General features: G+C 53.2%; 1 protein-coding gene across 2 annotated transcripts in view; it reads right to left on the bottom strand.

Annotated features, from left to right (window-relative positions):
- Positions 1 to 2,490: 2,490 nt before the first annotated feature.
- The window catches only part of LOC142187947 (uncharacterized), a 45,400-nt gene continuing 27,757 nt past the window's right edge, over positions 2,491 to 20,133 (bottom strand). The window contains exons 2-8 of one of the 2 annotated variants that reach the window (XM_075261738.1): positions 18,946 to 19,079; positions 16,900 to 17,017; positions 13,702 to 13,772; positions 10,424 to 10,499; positions 10,119 to 10,181; positions 9,973 to 10,042; positions 2,491 to 2,905 (exon numbers count right to left, since the gene is read on the bottom strand). In XM_075261738.1, coding sequence (XP_075117839.1) covers positions 2,823 to 2,905; positions 9,973 to 10,042; positions 10,119 to 10,181; positions 10,424 to 10,499; positions 13,702 to 13,772; positions 16,900 to 17,017; positions 18,946 to 19,079 — 615 coding nt within the window. In that variant the 3' untranslated portion in view covers positions 2,491 to 2,822. Of the gene's footprint in view, positions 2,906 to 9,033; positions 9,507 to 9,972; positions 10,043 to 10,118; positions 10,182 to 10,423; positions 10,500 to 13,701; positions 13,773 to 16,899; positions 17,018 to 18,945; positions 19,080 to 20,133 lie in introns of those variants that run through there. The other variant, XM_075261737.1, reaches the window with a different exon arrangement.

The following is a 20,133-nucleotide window of genomic DNA, read 5'->3' on the forward strand; positions in this document are numbered from 1 at the left end:
ATATATATTGGGGAGGGGGTGTCACTAGTGCAGCCTGTCCCGGGGTATATATATATATATATATATATATATATATATATATATATATATATATATTGGGGAGGGGGTGTCACTAGTCCAGCCTGTCCCGGGGTATATATATATATTGGGGAGGGGGTGTCACTATGCAGCCTGTCCCGGGGTATATATTGGGGAGGGGGTGTCACTAGTGCAGCCTGTCCCGGGGTATATATTGGGGAGGGGGTGTCACTAGTCCAGCCTGTCCCGGGGTATGTATATATATATATATATATATATATATATATATATATTGGGGAGGGGGTGTCACTAGTGCAGCCTGTCCCGGGGTATATATATATATTGGGGAGGGGGTGTCACTATGCAGCCTGTCCTGGGGTATATATATATATTGGGGAGGGGGTGTCACTAGTGCAGCCTGTCCCGGGGTATATATTGGGGAGGGGGTGTCACTAGTGCAGCCTGTCCCGGGGTATATATTGGGGAAGGGGGTGTCACTAGTGCAGCCTGTCCTGGGGTATATATATATTGGGGAGGGGGTGTCACTAGTGCAGCCTGTCCCGGGGTATATATTGGGGAGGGGGTGTCACTAGTGCAGCCTGTCCCGGGGTATATATTGGGGAGGGGGTGTCACTAGTGCAGCCTGTCCCGGGGTATATATTGGGGAGGGGGTGTCACTAGTGCAGCCTGTCCCGGGGTATATATTGGGGAAGGGGGTGTCACTAGTGCAGCCTGTCCCGGGGTATATATATATTGGGGAGGGGGTGTCACTAGTGCAGCCTGTCCTGGGGTATATATATATTGGGGAGGGGGTGTCACTAGTGCAGTGTTATTGCTCTGGGTACACATGAGTGGGGGGGGTCACATATTTGGGGGTCCGGTTGAGTCTTCACATTCCTAATAAATCTCTTTCTATTACCCCGGGGGTCTCGTGTCTTCTCCTGGCGCTGTGACTGCTTTCCGTCTTCCCGCATATTGGGGAGGGGGTGTCACTAGTGCTGCCTGTCTATTACCCCGGGGGTCTCGCGTCTTCTCCTGGCGCTGTGACTGGTTTCTGTCTTCCCGCATATTGGGGGGGGGGGGGGATACAGTGTAATATACAGTATTCTGGGAACCTCATCAGACGGCCCACCACATATAGCGCGGCCCCCTCCCCATCACTGGGCCGGGAGCCATGGCCTGAGCATCGCCCTATATGGGCTTCTTGAAGGTTTCTTCTCTGTCTGGAGGCCATAAATGGAGATCTGAGGAATTTGGCCGGAGATTCCAGACATGGCTGAGGGCGAAGGCAACCGTGACTCACAAACACAGCTGGGCCCGGCGTCTGGAGGGTTAATCCAAGCCCATCCCCCACCACATGGAGGCTGCAGCGCGGTGTGAACAGTACGAGGACAATGGGGCTACTATGTGGTGTCACCCCAATAAGACTTGTTGGTCCAGGGCTACATAAACATGGCGGCTACTCACAAACACCTGGACTGAGGTGCAATAGCACGTGTGAAGCGTGGACAGGGGAGGCGCTGTTTCTGGAGACAGAACCTGCCAGTGCCATCTGCAGATAGATCAGCTGTCCATAGACAGGAGAAGGACCTGCCATACTGAGACATCGGGGAATCTCTGTCACCACAGACATGAGCTCTGACAGATCCCAGTGTCATCTGTAGGATCCACCAACAGGACTCTCCCACCAGTAGCCATCCTAAAGGAGTTCTCCAGGATTGGGAAACAATGGTTGTTCTCTTCCACAAACAGCGCCCCCATCCCGTCCACAGGTTGTGTGTGGTACTACAGTACTAGTAAACCCACAGACAGCTGTGGGACTGCTATGGAAAGAAAGCCGCCATGTTCTCCAGTCCTACACAACCATTCTAAGATACCTGAGGTTGTTGGAGGACACCTTGTGTGTGGGATGATGTCAGGGTGGGGAGTCCTAACGTGTAGACCTCACTCCTCTGGGCCGGAGGGGTAGGGTGTCTCCTTAAGGAGAGGTCACCTTCAGTTCTCCTCCATGAGATATTGTGGAAGGGCTTTATCTCCAGATGACATCTCTAGCTTTCTAGAAAACCAGGCGTTGATCTATGGGTGATACGTTCCAGAAGGTGGCGCTAGCGTGACATCTCCATTTTACACCGAGGAAGACTTATTTGCATATTTCTTAATACAAGACTTAGAGGAATGAGCTGGAGGTGGAGAAGACCTTAGTGCCACGACATAGCTTCTACAGTAATATCAAGACATTGTGACCATGGACAGGAGGACGCTCAAGACCAAAGCTGCAGCTCACACGGCACCATGGATGGTGTGAACCTCCATGAGAACCACCTGTGCTCAGGTGCACAACAATACCAAGCAAACCCAACCCCCCGAGATAAGAGTGGTGGCTACATGTCCCTGCTCTACATGACTGTACTCAGGACCCTACAAAGAAGACCATAGCGGGGTGGAGAGGACAGAAGAGTCGAGGACCAGTCCATGGGTGAATCCTTGGAACGTGCTGAGTGCATGCACCAGGCTTTATTCGGGTACACAGATCATACACATGTCGTAACAACAAGTCACAAATAGAATTGGTCATTGTGTTAAGTCATTGATAAGTTAAGATCTTCTTATTGTAGGTGGCCCCATCAGAGGACACACTCGTAGTGAGGCCTTCAAGAGGTCATTCAAGCTTGGGCTTTTCTTTGGGGATTCTTGATGAGTTTTGGTGGTGGACGGGCAACGGGGTGAGAGCGTGAGACAAATGATACCCACTGGGTACAACTGTGCAAGTGGCAAATGAACCAAAATGGTGGCTGTGACATCTGTTACATGTTGTTCAGCTCCACCAGTGTCTGGTCCAGCGTCTGCTGAATGTTCAGCTTTTCTTCCTTCGCTTCCGATAAGGTTTCTGGAGGAGTAAACGGAACATCAGTGACCAATGACGTCCAAAGTCATAACTGTCTGAACTCTATGATCTCACAAACATCAATCCATAGAGTCCCATCACCCACAAATATACCATCTGAACCTACAACTTGTGCCAAGACCTACCTGAAGAACATCTCTGAGTCTTGGATTTCAGAACTGAGAGAGGCCAGCAAAGATAGGACAGAAGAGGGCGCCTGGAGCTTTAGGAGGACAGAAGAAGATGCCTGGAGCTTTAGGAGGACAGAAGAAGGTTCCTGGAGCTTTAGGAGGACAGAAGAAGGTGCCTGGAGCTTTAGGAGGACAGAAGAAGGTGCCTGGAGCTTTAGGAGGACAGAAGAAGGTGCCTGGAGCTTTAGGAGGACAGAAGAAGGTGCCTGGAGCTTTAGGAGGACAGAAGACGATGCCTGGAGCTTTAGGAGGACAGAAGACGATGCCTGGAGCTTTAGGAGGACAGAAGAACCAACAAGCGACTGGAGGAGAAGCGGTGCCCAGCATATACTGACCCTATCATGACCTCTAAATATTACCCCGGTGTGACAGACCATGTACCCTACATACTACCCCGGTGTGACAGACCATGTACCCTACATACTACCCCGGTGTGACAGACCATGTACCCTACATACTACCCCGGTGTGCCAGACCATGTACCCTACATACTACCCCGGTGTGACAGACCATGTACCCTACATACTACCCCGGTGTGACGGACCATGTACCCTACATACTACCCCGGTGTGACTGACCATGTACCCTACATACTACCCCGGTGTGACAGACCATGTACCCTACATACTACCCCGGTGTGCCAGACCATGTACCCTACATACTACCCCGGTATGGCGGACCATGTAACCTACATACTACCCCGGTGTGACGGACCATGTACCCTACATACTACCCCGGTGTGACGGACCATGTACCCTATATACTACCCCGGTGTGACAGACCATGTACCCTACATACTACCCCGGTGTGCCAGACCATGTACCCTACATACTACCCCGGTATGGCAGACCATGTACCCTACATACTACCCCGGTGTGACGGACCATGTACCCTATATACTACCCCGGTGTGACAGACCATGTACCCTACATACTACCCCGGTGTGACAGACCATGTACCCTACATACTACCCCGGTGTGACAGACCATGTACCCTACATACTACCCCGGTGTGACAGACCATGTACCCTACATACTACCCCAGTGTGACAGACCATGTGCCCTACATACTACCCAGGTGTGACAGACCATGTGCCCTACATACTACCCCAGTGTGACAGGACCTGACCATGTACCCTACATACTACCCCGGTGTGACAGGACCTGACCATGTACCCTACATACTACGCCGGTGTGATAGGACCTGACCATGTACCCTACATACTACCCCAGTATGGCAGACCATGTACCCTACATACTACCCCGGTGTGACAGACCATGTACCCTACATACTACCCCGGTGTGCCAGACCATGTACCCTACATACTACCCCAGTGTGACAGACCATGTGCCCTACATACTACCCCGGTGTGACAGACCATGTACCCTACATACTACCCCGGTGTGACAGACCATGTACCCTACATACTACCCCGGTATGGCAGACCATGTACCCTACATACTACCCCGGTGTGACAGGACCTGACCATGTACCCTACATACTACCCCGGTGTAACAGACCATGTACCCTACATACTACCCCGGTATGGCAGACCATGTACCCTACATACTACCCCGGTATGGCAGACCATGTACCCTACATACTACCCCGGTATGGCAGACCATGTACCCTACATACTACCCCGGTATGGCAGACCATGTACCCTACATACTACCCCGGTATGGCAGACCATGTACCCTACATACTACCCCGGTATGGCAGACCATGTACCCTACATACTACCCCGGTGTGACAGACCATGTACCCTACATACTACCCCGGTGTGCCAGACCATGTACCCTACATACTACCCCGGTGTGACAGACCATGTGCCCTACATACTACCCCGGTGTGACAGACCATGTACCCTACATACTACCCCGGTGTGACAGACCATGTACCCTACATACTACCCCGGTATGGCAGACCATGTACCCTACATACTACCCCGGTATGGCAGACCATGTACCCTACATACTACCCCGGTATGGCAGACCATGTACCCTACATACTACCCCGCTGTGTCAGACCATGTACCCTACATACTACCCCAGTGTGACAGACCATGTGCCCTACATACTACCCCGGTGTGACAGACCATGTACCCTACATACTACCCCAGTGTGACAGGACCTGACCATGTACCCTACATACTACCCCAGTGTGACAGGACCTGACCATGTACCCTACATACTACCCCGGTGTAACAGACCATGTACCCTACATACTACCCCGGTGTGACAGACCATGTACCCTACATACTACCCCGGTGTGACAGACCATGTACCCTACATACTACCCCGGTGTGCCGGACCATGCACCCTACATACTACCCCGGTGTGACAGACCATGCACCCTACATACTACCCCGGTATGGCAGACCATGTACCCTACATACTACCCCGGTGTGACAGACCATGTACCCTACATACTACCCCGGTGTGACAGACCATGCACCCTACATACTACCCCGGTGTGACAGACCATGCACCCTACATACTACCCCGGTGTGACAGACCATGCACCCTACATACTACCCCGGTGTGACAGACCATGTACCCTACATACTACCCCGGTGTGCCAGACCATGTACCCTACATACTACCCCGGTGTGACAGACCATGTACCCTACATACTACCCCGCTGTGTCAGACCATGTACCCTACATACTACCCCGGTGTGACAGACCATGTACCCTACATACTACCCCGGTGTGGCAGACCATGTAACCTACATACTACCCCGGTGTGCCAGACCATGTACCCTACATACTACCCCGGTGTGACAGACCATGTACCCTACATACTACCCCGGTGTGACAGACCATGTACCCTACATACTACCCCGGTGTGACAGACCATGTACCCTACATACTACCCCGGTATGACAGACCATGTGCCCTACATACTACCCCGGTGTGCCAGACCATGTGCCCTACATACTACCCCGGTGTGACAGACCATGTACCCTACATACTACCCCGGTGTGACAGACCATGTACCCTACATACTACCCCGGTGTGACAGACCATGTACCCTACATACTACCCCGGTGTGACAGACCATGTACCCTACATACTACCCCGGTGTGACAGACCATGTACCCTACATACTACCCCGGTGTGACAGACCATGTACCCTACATACTACCCCGCTGTGTCAGACCATGTACCCTACATACTACCCCGGTGTGCCAGACCATGTACCCTACATACTACCCCGGTGTGCCAGACCATGTACCCTACATACTACCCCGGTGTGCCAGACCATGTACCCTACATACTACCCGGGTGTGACAGACCATGTACCCTACATACTACCCCGGTGTGACAGACCATGTACCCTACATACTACCCCGGTGTGACAGACCATGTACCCTACATACTACCCCGGTGTGACAGACCATGTACCCTACATACTACCCCGGTGTGACAGACCATGTACCCTACATACTCCCCCGGTGGGACAGACCATGTACCCTACATACTACCCCGGTGCGACAGACCATGCACCCTACATACTACCCCGGTGCGGCAGACCATGCACCCTACATACTACCCCGGTGTGACAGGACCATGTACCCTACATACTACCCCGGTATGGCAGACCATGTACCCTACATGCTACCCCGGTGTGACAGACCATGTACCCTACATGCTACCCCGGTGTGACAGACCATGTACCCTACATGCTACCCCGGTGTGACAGACCATGTACCCTACATACTACCCCGGTGTGGCAGGCCATGTACCCTACATACTACCCGGGTGTGACAGGCCATGTACCCTACATACTACCCCGGTGTGCCAGACCATGTACCCTACATACTACCCCGGTATGGCAGACCATGTACCCTACATACTACCCCGGTGTGCCAGACCATGTACCCTACATACTACCCCGGTATGGCAGACCATGTACCCTACATACTACCCCGGTGTGCCAGACCATGTACCCTACATACTACCCCGGTGTGCCAGACCATGTACCCTACATACTACCCCGGTGTGACAGACCATGTACCCTACATACTACCCCGGTATGGCAGACCATGTACCCTACATACTACCCCGGTGTGCCAGACCATGTACCCTACATACTACCCCGGTGTGCCAGACCATGTACCCTACATACTACCCCGGTATGGCAGACCATGTACCCTACATACTACCCCGGTGTGACAGACCATGTACCCTACATACTACCCGGGTGTGACAGACCATGTACCCTACATACTCCCCCGGTGTGACAGACCATGTACCCTACATACTACCCCGGTGTGACAGACCATGTACCCTACATACTACCCCGGTATGGCAGACCATGTACCCTACATACTACCCCGGTATGGCAGACCATGTACCCTACATACTACCCCGGTGTGACAGACCATGTACCCTACATACTACCCCGGTGTGACAGACCATGTACCCTACATACTACCCCGGTGTGACAGACCATGTACCCTACATACTACCCCGGTGTGCCAGACCATGTACCCTACATACTACCCCGGTATGGCAGACCATGTACCCTACATACTACCCCGGTGTGACAGACCATGTACCCTACATACTACCCGGGTGTGACAGACCATGTACCCTACATACTCCCCCGGTGTGACAGACCATGTACCCTACATACTACCCCGGTGTGACAGACCATGTACCCTACATACTACCCCGGTATGGCAGACCATGTACCCTACATACTACCCCGGTATGGCAGACCATGTACCCTACATACTACCCCGGTGTGACAGACCATGTACCCTACATACTACCCCGGTGTGACAGACCATGTACCCTACATACTACCCCGGTGTGACAGACCATGTACCCTACATACTACCCCGGTGTGACAGACCATGTACCCTACATACTACCCCGGTGTGACAGACCATGTACCCTACATACTACCCCGGTGTGACAGACCATGCACCCTACATACTACCCCGGTATGACAGACCATGCACCCTACATACTACCCCGGTGTGGCAGACCATGCACCCTACATACTACCCCGGTGTGACAGACCATGCACCCTACATACTACCCCGGTGTGGCAGACCATGCACCCTACATACTACCCCGGTGTGGCAGACCATGTACCCTACATACTACCCCGGTGTGACAGACCATGTACCCTACATACTACCCCGGTATGGCAGACCATGTACCCTACATACTACCCCGGTGTGGCAGACCATGTACCCTACATACTACCCCGGTGTGGCAGACCATGTACCCTACATACTACCCCGGTGTGACAGACCATGTACCCTACATACTACCCCGGTATGGCAGACCATGTACCCTACATACTACCCCGGTGTGACAGACCATGTACCCTACATACTACCCCGGTGTGACAGACCATGTACCCTACATACTACCCCGGTGTGACAGACCATGTACCCTACATACTACCCCGGTGTGACAGACCATGTACCCTACATACTACCCCGGTGTGACAGACCATGCACCCTACATACTACCCCGGTATGACAGACCATGCACCCTACATACTACCCCGGTATGGCAGACCATGCACCCTACATACTACCCCGGTGTGACAGACCATGTACCCTACATACTACCCCGGTATGGCAGACCATGTACCCTACATACTACCCCGGTGTGGCAGACCATGTACCCTACATACTACCCCGGTGTGACAGACCATGTACCCTACATACTACCCCGGTATGGCAGACCATGTACCCTACATACTACCCCGGTATGGCAGACCATGTACCCTACATACTACCCCGGTATGGCAGACCATGTACCCTACATACTACCCCGGTGTGACAGACCATGTACCCTACATACTACCCCGGTATGGCAGACCATGTACCCTACATACTACCCCGGTATGGCAGGGCCACCAGCCTGTGAGTGACAGAATCAGAGACAAGAAAGGACAAGAGCAGTGGAAGTAGAGAAGAAGCGCTTTATTCAGCAAGGAGGTGACCGCACAGTGCAACAGAACCCTCAATGTCCGAGGTGTGACATGTCCAGGTATCTGCCACCCATCTCCTGCCCCCAAATAATCACACAAAACACAATAACAACATCTGGAAAGTGAACACGAGAAGGCACAAGACCCGTCTACAGATTTATGTACAAGATAGAAGAGGCACTGGAGGGTGAGACCTCAGCAGAAGAAGGTCGTGCAGATGAGAGGTGGCAGAGGATGAGCAGGCCAGAGTGGTGGGTCATCCAGGATAATGACCATGTGCATCTACCTAGAGGACCAGCCTAGAGAAGCTCTGGAGAAGACACTTGCTGAGACATAACCGGCAGAAGGACAGAGGAGCACAGCGGGCTCACAGGGAGGTAATGTCATTAAGAGCATTATCCAGTTCCTCACTGATGGCCTTATACTTCATCTTCTGAGCATAGACCTCATCTAGAGAGGATGAGGAGAACAGAAAGGACAGAGCAGAAGACAGACAGTCAGACCAAAATGTGCCAGAGGAGGAGATATAGAGTGATCATGCAAAGCAATCTACTGCATGGACAACCTAGGGAGGACAACCTAGGGAGGACAATCCAGCATGGACAACCTAGGGAGAACAACCTAGGGAGGACAATCCAGCATGGACAACCTAGGGAGGACAACCTAGGGACGACAACCTAGGGAGGACAATCCAGCATGGACAACCTAGGGAGGACAATCCAGCATGGAAAACCTAGGGAGGACAACCTAGGGAGGATGAACTAGCACATCTTCCAGATGAGCTTATCATAATGTATGGTCATTTATAGACAACCAGGACACAGTAGGATTGTCAGGGTGGATCTCTATGATCAGGATGTGCCAGGGCAGAATCGTAGAAGAAACAGAGACAACCTCCCCATGAGCGCCATTTTACCTTCAAGGTCATCGATTGTCTTCTCAAGCTTCGCCACTGATTTTTCTGCAAACTCTACTCGGCTTTCAGTCTGAAAAACACACAATTAGAATTTCTGCAGTAGAAACTTCCAAGATGGAGGACACACGAGAGGAGACTGGACTCACCTCCTTCAGCCGCTCGGTCAGATGTCTTATCTCATCCTCATAATGGTCTTCTTTAGATGAATACTGTGGAAGAGATGGAGAAGATCAGCTGGGGTCAACAGGAGACAGATTCTGGAGACTGGTGAGGACACAAGCGTTTGAGAGCAGGAGTAGACATGTTAGAGGGGTGGTGCACGCTCATGCATGGCCGGAGGTCTCCGGTACTGCTCAGAGTAGGCAGATGGGGCAGCGGGGGCTTAGACGGATTAGGAGCCAGGACACGTATCACACAACAGACTGTCCTGTGGACATAAAGCACATGATACCTTATCTGCTTGAGCCTCAAGAGACTTTAGGTTATTGGTGACATTCTTCAGCTCCTCCTCCAAGTCACCACATTTACTGTGCCGGGATAATGACATGAGGGACGTAAAGCGGGGAAGTGCGGATGGGCAGAATATGGAGGACGTGTGAGGGAAGAAGAAGGGGTGGAAGAGGGAGAGAGAAGGGTGGAAGAGGGAGAGAGAAAGGTGGAAGAGCAATCATGAGAAAAGAAGCAAAATAAGCCCAATACAGAAGAGCAATCACTGTAGGCCATTAGAAGACACGGGTGGGAGAGTCTAGGACAACGCAGCAGTAAGCTCAGTGTGAATAGAACTGTAGGGGATCTCAGCATCCTAATGATCCTGATCTAGAGGTAATAGGTCTACACCAAGGAGGACCCCACCAATGGAAGCCCCATCAGGGAGGCCCCACCAATGGAAGCTGCAGCAATGGAAGCCCCACCAAGGAGGCCCCACCAAGGAGGCCCCACCAATGGAAGCCCCAGCAATGGAAGCCCCACCAGAGAGACCCCACCAAGGAGGCCCCACCAATGGAATCCCCACCAGGGAGGTTCCACCAACGGAGGCCCCACCAATGGAGGCCCCACCAGGGAGGTTCCACCAAGGAGGCCCCACCAATGGAAGCCCCACCAATGGAGGCCCCACCTGGGGTCTATCATCGTGCTCTACAGGAAGATCTCAGACAGATGAGAGAGCGAGGCAGAGGACCTCTGATATACAGAAGAGATACGAGCAGAGGATAGAGCGCAGATATTGGAGACGCTCCAGTACCTCCTCCTCTGCTGCTATCAGGGATTTCAAGCTTTGGTCCATGGTGCGCAGTTCTGCTTCTAGCTCCCTATACCGACTTGGGAAGGAAAAAAGGAAGATGGCATCACATTCATTCAGAAGATGGGTGTCCACGGAGCCCGGGATCTCATGACATCACTGCCAGCAATTAGGCCCATGAGACTCCCCACGTCATGACATCACTATGACATCATTATCAGATGCTTTGACCTCATACTATGACATATTTTACAGTTGCCCAGAGTCAGTAAGAGAAGTCTATGGAAATATCTCTGGCTAGTGACAACAGTAGGGGGGCATAAGCCCTGGAGAAAGGAGCGGCCAGTAGGGTATACAGCTCGTGCTCATCTGTATATCATGTGCATCACATTCCTCCCTTTCTCTGCTACAACCTGGCAGGACCATAAGGTTTGTGGAAATTGGACAACAAAATACATGAACACATTGCAAATTGTACAGCGGGGGAGGGGAACAGCCGAAGGAGAGGTCAGAAAGTGTGACGCTGTGAAACCAAAGAGGTCTACAGAAACATGACAGAGTAGAAGTCTACGGAGACCAGACAGTGAGAGTAGAGGTCTATGGAGATGTGACAGTGAGAGTAGAGGTCTATGGAGACATGACAGTCAGAGCGGGAGTCTATGGAGGAGTTACAGTCGGAGCAGTGTTTATGGAAGAGTTACAGTCAGATTGAGTATCCATGAAGGTGTTACAGTCGCAGCAGGTGTCTATGGAGAAGTTACAGTCGGACCGGTGACTATGGAGGAGCTCCAGTAGGAGTGAGCGGGTGTCTATGGATGTGTTACAGTCGGAGCGGATGTCTATGGAGGTGTTACAGTCAGAGCGGGTGTCTATGGAGGAGTTACAGTCAGATTGAGTATCCATGAAGGTGTTACAGTCGCAGCAGGTGTCTATGGAAAAGTTACAGTCGGACCGGTGACTATGGAGGAGTTCCAGTAGGAGTGAGCGGATGTCTATGGAGGTGTTACAGTCGGAGCGGATGTCTATGGAGGAGTACCAGTCAGAGCGGGTGTCTATGGAGGAGTACTAGCCAGAGCAGGTGTCTATGGAGGTGTTACAGTCAGAGCGGATGTCTATGGAGGTGTTACAGTTGGAGCGGATGTCTATGGAGGAGTACCAGTCAGAGCGGGTGTCTATGGAGGTGTTACAGTTGGAGCGGATGTCTATGGAGGTGTTACAGTCACAGCGGGTGTCTATGGAGGTGTTACAGTCGGATGAGGTGTCTATGGAGGTATTACAGTCGGAGCAGGTGTCTATGGAGGTGTTACAGTCAGAGCAGATGTCTATGGAGGTGCTACAGTCGCAGCAGGTGTCTATGGAGGTGTTACAGTCAGATGAGGTGTCTATGGAGTTGTTACAGTCAGAGCGGATGTCTATGGAGGTGTTACAGTCAGAGCGGATGTCTATGGACGTGTTACAGTCGCAGCAGGTGTCTATGGAGGTGTTACAGTTGGAGCGGGTGTCTATGGAGGTGTTATAGTCAGAGCAGACGTCTATGGAGGTGTTACAGTCAGAGCGGATGTCTATGGAGGTGATACAGTCAGAGCAGATGTCTATGGAGGTGTTACAGTCGCAGCAGGTGTCTATGGAGGTGTTACAGTCGGAGCGGGTGTCTATGGAGGTGTTACAGTTGGAGCGGGTGTCTATGGAGGTGTTATAGTCAGAGCAGACGTCTATGGAGGTGTTACAGTCAGAGCGGATGTCTATGGAGGTGATACAGTCAGAGCGGGTGTCTATGGAGGTGTTAACACAGTCGCAGCGGGTGTCTATGGAGGTGTTACAGTCGGAGCGGGTGTCTATGGAGGTGTTACAGTCGGAGCGGGTGTCTATGGAGGTGTTACAGTCGGAGCGGGTGTCTATGAAGGTGTTACAGTCAGAGCGGGTGTCTATGGAGGTGTTATAGTCACAGCAGGTGTCTATGGAGGTGTTACAGTCGGAGCGGGTGTCTATGGAGGTGTTACAGTCGGAGCGGGTGTCTATGGAGGTGTTAACACAGTCGCAGCGGGTGTCTATGGAGGTGTTACAGTCGGAGCGGGTGTCTATGGAGGTGTTACAGTCGGAGCGGGTGTCTATGGAGGTGTTACAGTCGGAGCGGGTGTCTATGAAGGTGTTACAGTCAGAGCGGGTGTCTATGGAGGTGTTATAGTCGCAGCAGGTGTCTATGGAGGTGTTACAGTCGGAGCGGGTGTCTATGGAGGTGTTACAGTCGGAGCGGGTGTCTATGGAGGTGTTACAGTCGGAGCGGGTGTCTATGGAGGTGTTACAGTCGGAGCGGATGTCTATGGAGGTGATACAGTCAGAGCGGATGTCTATGGAGGTGTTACAGTCGGAGCGGGTGTCTATGGAGGTGTTACACAGTCGGAGCGGGAGTCTATGACAGCTGATTCCTCCATTACAATCACCACAAGCACCTTTGCGCCCCATGAAGAGGACGGACACCACACACTACTCACCTCTCAGCCACCTCGGCCCTCTCTTCAGATCGCTCCAGTTCTCCCTCAATAATCACTAATTTGCGAGCGACCTGCGAGAGAAGAGATGAAAGGAGAGATCAGAACCTCAGAGAGAAGACCCCGGCGAGGACAGGGGAGACCAGGACACCAGAGAAACTAGCACCCCCTCCACAAAGGACGGAGTGCCCCTATAGCTGTACATCGGACCGTAGTGACATCATAGGACATGGTAGGTAGGCCCCAGGGGTAGTGACATCACAGGACGTGGTAGGTAGGCCCCAGGGGTAGTGACATCATAGGACGTGGTAGGTAGGTCCCAGAGGTAGTGACATCACAGGACGTGGTAGGTAGGTCCCAGGGGTAGTGACATCACAGGACGTGGTAGGTAGGTCCCAGGGGTAGTGACATCACAGGACGTGGTAGGTAGTTCCCAGGGGTAGTGACATCACAGGACATGGTAGGTAGGCCCCAGGGGTAGTGACATCACAGGACATGGTAGGTAGGCTCCAGGGGTAGTGACATCACAGGACATGGTAGGTAGGCTCCAGGGGTAGTGACATCACAGGACATAGTAGGTAGGTCCCAGGGGTAGTGACATCACAGGACGTGGTAGGTAGCTCCAGGGGTAGTGACATCACAGGACGTGGTAGGTAGGTCCAGGGGTAGTGACATCACAGGACATGGTAGGTAGGCTCCAGGGGTAGTGACATCACAGGACGTGGTAGGTATTCCCCAGGGGTAGTGACATCACAGGACGTGGTAGGTATTCCCCAGGGGTAGTGACATCACAGGACGTGGTAGGTAGCTCCAGGGGTAGTGACATCACAGGACGTGGTAGGTAGGCCCAGGGGTAGTGACATCACAGGACGTGGCAGGTAGGCCCCAGGGGTAGTGACATCACAGGACGTGGCAGGTAGCTTCAGGGGTAGTGACATCACAGGAGGTGGTAGGTAGGTTCCAGGGGTAGTGAAATCACAGGACGTGGTAGGTATTCCCCAGGGGTAGTGACATCACAGGACGTGGTAGGTAGGCCCCAGGGGTAGTGACATCATAGGACGTGGTAGGTAGCTCCAGGGGTAGTAACATCACAGGACATGGTAGGTAGGTCCCAGGGGTAGTGACATCACAGGACGTGGTAGGTAGCTCCAGGGGTAGTGACATCACTGGAGGTGGTAGGTAGGTCCCAGGGGTAGTGACATCACAGGACGTGGCAGGTAGGCCCCAGGGGTAGTGACATCACAGGAGGTGGTAGGTAGGTTCCAGGGGTAGTGACATCACAGGACGTGGTAGGTAGCTCCAGGGGTAGTGACATCACAGGACGTGGTAGGTAGGTCCCAGGGGTAGTGACATCACAGGACGTGGTAGGTAGCTCCAGGGGTAGTGACATCACAGGACGTGGTAGGTAGGTCCCAGGGGTAGTAACATCACAGGACGTGGCAGGTAGGTCCCAGGGGTAGTGACATCACAGGACGTGGTAGGTAGCTCCAGGGGTAGTGACATCACAGGACGTGGTAGGTAGGCCCAGGGGTAGTGACATCACAGGAGGTGGTAGGTAGGTCCCAGGGGTAGTGACATCATAGGACGTGGTAGCTAGGCCCCAGGGGTAGTGACATCACAGGACGTGGCAGGTAGGCCCCAGGGGTAGTGACATCACAGGACGTGGTTGGTAGGTTCCAGGGGTAGTGACATCACAGGACGTGGTAGGTAGCTCCAGGGGTAGTGACATCACAGGACGTGGTAGGTATTCCCCAGGGGTAGTGACATCACAGGACGTGGTAGGTAGGTATTCCCCAGGGGTAGTGACATCACAGGACGTGGTAGGTATTCCCCAGGGGTAGTGACATCACAGGACGTGGTAGGTATTCCCCAGGGGTAGTGACATCACAGGACGTGGTAGGTAGGCCCAGGGGTAGTGACATCACAGGACGTGGCAGGTAGGTTCCAGAAGTAGTGACATCACAGGACATGGTAGGTAGGCCCCAGGGGTAGTGAAATCACAGGACGTGGTAGGTAGCCCCAGGGTTAGTGACATCACAGGACGTGGTAGGTAGGCCCCAGGGGTAGTGACATCACAGGACGTGGTAGGTAGGTCCAGGGGTAGTGACATCACAGGACGTGGTAGGTAGGCCCCAGGGGTAGTGACATCACAGGACATGGTAGGTAGGCTCCAGGGGTAGTGACATCACAGGACGTGGTAGGTAGGCCCCAGGGGTAGTGACATCACAGGACGTGGCAGGTAGGTCCAGGGGTAGTGACATCACAGGACGTGGTAGGTAGGCCCCAGGGGTAGTGACATCACAGGACATGGTAGGTAGGCTCCAGGGGTAGTGACATCACAGGACGTGGTAGGTATTCCCCAGGGGTAGTGACATCACAGGACGTGGTAGGTAGGTTCCAGGAGTAGTGACATCACAGGACATGGTAGGTAGGCCCCAGGGGTAGTGACATCACAGGACATGGTAGGTAGGCCCTGGGGGTAGTGACATCACAGGACGTGGTAGGTATTCCCCAGGGGTAGTGACATCACAGGACGTGGTAGGTAGCTCCAGGGGTAGTGACATCACAGGACGTGGTAGGTATTCCCCAGGGGTAGTGACATCACAGGACGTGGTAGGTAGCTCCAGGGGTAGTGACATCACAGGACGTGGTAGGTAGGCTCCAGGGGTAGTGACATCACAGGACGTGGTAGGTAGCTCCAGGGGTAGTGACATCACAGGACGTGGTAGGTATTCCCCAGGGGTAGTGACATCACAGGACGTGGTAGGTAGGTCCAGGGGTAGTGACATCACAGGAGGTGGTAGGTAGGTCCAGGGGTAGTGACATCACAGGACGTGGTAGGTAGGTCCAGGGGTAGTGACATCACAGGACGTGGTAGGTAGGCTCCAGGGGTAGTGACATCACAGGACGTGGTAGGTATTCCCCAGGGGTAGTGACATCACAGGACGTGGTAGGTATTCCCCAGGGGTAGTGACATCACAGGACGTGGTAGGTAGGTCCAGGGGTAGTGACATCACAGGACGTGGTAGGTAGGCCCCAGGGGTAGTGACATCACAGGACGTGGTAGGTAGGTCCAGGGGTAGTGACATCACAGGACGTGGTAGGTAGGCCCCAGGGGTAGTGACATCACAGGACGTGGTAGGTAGCTCCAGGGGTAGTGACATCACAGGACGTGGTAGGTGGCCACGGTCAGGGACTTACCTCCTCGTACTTCCTGTCAGAGTCTTCAGCGACGTGTTTGGCTTCCTTGAGCTGTAAGTCCTGGTCGTGCATCTTCTCCTCATCTTTGGTGGCCCTGTTCTCTATGACCTTCATACCTCTGTAACATAAGGACCCCGAGGTCAGGGGTGTAATAGTCTGCAAGATATCTCTAAGTACCAGCAGCTGGCTGCAATGTTCTGCACAGAGGTCAGGGGTGTAATAGTCTGCAGGATATCTCTATGTATCAGCAGCCGGCTGCAATGTTCTGCACAGAGGTCAGGGGTGTAATAGTCTGCAGGATATCACTATGCAATGTTCTGCACAGAGGTCAGGGGCGTAATAGTCTGCAGGATATCTCTATGTATCAGCAGCAGGCTGCAATGTTCTGCACAGAGGTCAGGGGTGTAATAGTCTGCAGGATATCTCTATGTATCAGCAGCAGGCTGCAATGTTCTGCACAGAGGTCAGGGGTGTAATAGTCTGCAGGATATCTCTATGTATCAGCAGCCGGCTGCAATGTTCTGCACAGAGGTCAGGGGTGTAATAGTCTGCAGGATATCACTATGCAATGTTCTGCACAGAGGTCAGGGGCGTAATAGTCTGCAGGATATCTCTATGTATCAGCAGCAGGCTGCAATGTTCTGCACAGAGGTCAGGGGTGTAATAGTCTGCAAGATATCTCTAAGTACCAGCAGCTGGCTGCAATGTTCTGCACAGAGGTCAGGGGTGTAATAGTCTGCAGGATATCTCTATGTATCAGCAGCCGGCTGCAATGTTCTGCACAGAGGTCAGGGGAGTAATAGTCTGCAGGATATCACTATGCAATGTTCTGCACAGAGGTCAGGGGCGTAATAGTCTGCAGGATATCTCTATGTATCAGCAGCAGGCTGCAATGTTCTGCACAGAGGTCAGGGGTGTAATAGTCTGCAGGATATCTCTATGTATCAGCAGCCGGCTGCAATGTTCTGCACAGAGGTCAGGGGTGTAATAGTCTGCAGGATATCTCTATGTATCAGCAGCCGGCTGCAATGTTCTGCACAGAGGTCAGGGGTGTAATAGTCTGCAGGATATCACTATGCAATGTTCTGCACAGAGGTCAGGGGCGTAATAGTCTGCAGGATATCTCTATGTATCAGCAGCAGGCTGCAATGTTCTGCACAGAGGTCAGGGGTGTAATAGTCTGCAGGATATCACTATGCAATGTTCTGCACAGAGGTCAGGGGCGTAATAGTCTGCAGGATATCTCTATGTATCAGCAGCAGGCTGCAATGTTCTGCACAGAGGTCAGGGGTGTAATAGTCTGCAGGATATCACTATGCAATGTTCTGCACAGAGGTCAGGGGCGTAATAGTCTGCAGGATATCTCTATGTACCAGCAGCAGGCTGCAATGTTCTGCACAGAGGTCAGGGGTGTAATAGACTGCAGGATATCACTATGCAATGTTCTGCACAGAGGTCAGGGGTGTAATAGTCTGCAGGATATCACTATGCAATGTTCTGCACAGAGGTCAGGGGTGTAATAGTCTGCAGGATATCACTATGCAATGTTCTGCACAGAGGTCAGGGGCGTAATAGTCTGCAGGATATCTCTATGTATCAGCAGCAGGCTGCAATGTTCTGCACAGAGGTCAGGGGTGTAATAGTCTGCAGGATATCTCTATGTATCAGCAGCAGGCTGCAATGTTCTGCACAGAGGTCAGGGGTGTAATAGTCTGCAGGATATCTCTATGTATCAGCAGCAGGCTGCAATGTTCTGCACAGAGGTCAGGGGTGTAATAGTCTGCAGGATATCTCTATGTATCAGCAGCCGGCTGCAATGTTCTGCACAGAGGTCAGGGGTGTAATAGTCTGCAGGATATCACTATGCAATGTTCTGCACAGAGGTCAGGGGTGTAATAGTCTGCAGGATATCACTATGCAATGTTCTGCACAGAGGTCAGGGGTGTAATAGTCTGCAGGATATCACTATGCAATGTTCTGCACAGAGGTCAGGGGTGTAATAGTCTGCAGGATATCTCTATGCAATGTTCTGCAGCTCCTCCTCACCTCTCACTCTCGTCCACAGCCTTCTCGGTCTCCTCCAGCTTCTGCAGCGCGGTGGCCAGGCGCTCCTGGGCGCGGTCCAGCTCCTCTTCTACCAGTTGGATACGTCTGTTCAGAGAAGCGACATCTGCCTCCGCCTGAAACACAAAACATCAGGAGGCTGAAGGCGGCGCCATATACTGCCCCAACACTAGGGGGCGACTCGGAGTCTACGCAGCTGGTGCCGGCTCATGTGCTGGAGATAAATAATTCACCCGGACACCCGAGAGCACGAGCTCATGTAACATTCAACAAGACAGAGACACGACACTGCTGCTGCCAAACCTAGGGCCAGATGTCCCCGCGGAATACAGGGCGGGGTCTCAGGGCTACAGGGCGGGGTCTCCTAGGTACAGGGCGGGGTCTCAGGGCTACAGGGCGGGGTCTCCTAGGTACAGGGCGGGGTCTCAGGGCTACAGGGCGGGGCAGACAGTGGGCGGGGCAGACAGTGGGCGGGGCAGACAGTGGGCGGGGTATACACATTACAGAGCTCCAGTGACTTCTGGGCTGAAAGATTTACACATTCCCTTAAGGTTGGGTATAGAGTGGGATGGCGGACACACGGACAGAGCAAGGATGGCGGACACACGGACAGCGCAAGGATGGCGGACACACGGACAGCGCAAGGATGGCGGACACACGGACAGCGCAAGGATGGCGGACACACGGACAGAGCAAGGATGGCGGACACACGGACAGAGCAAGGATGGCGGACACACGGACAGCGCAAGGATGGCGGACACACGGACAGCGCAAGGATGGCGGACACACGGACAGCGCAAGGATGGCGGACACACGGACAGAGCAAGGATGGCGGACACACGGACAGCGCAAGGATGGCGGACACACGGACAGCGCAAGGATGGCGGACACACGGACAGCGCAAGGATGGCGGACACACGGACAGAGCAAGGATGGCGGACACACGGACAGCGCAAGGATGGCGGACACACGGAAAGCGCAAGGATGGCGGACACACGGACAGCGCAAGGATGGCGGACACACGGACAGCGCAAGGATGGCGGACACACAGACAGCGCAAGGATGACGGACACACGGACAGCGCAAGGATGGCGGACACACGGACAGCGCAAGGATGGCGGACACACGGACAGCGCAAGGATGGCGGACACACGGAAAGCGCAAGGATGG

Source organism: Leptodactylus fuscus, unplaced genomic scaffold, assembly GCF_031893055.1.
Source record: "Leptodactylus fuscus isolate aLepFus1 unplaced genomic scaffold, aLepFus1.hap2 HAP2_SCAFFOLD_330, whole genome shotgun sequence".
Classification (NCBI taxonomy): domain Eukaryota; kingdom Metazoa; phylum Chordata; class Amphibia; order Anura; family Leptodactylidae; genus Leptodactylus; species Leptodactylus fuscus.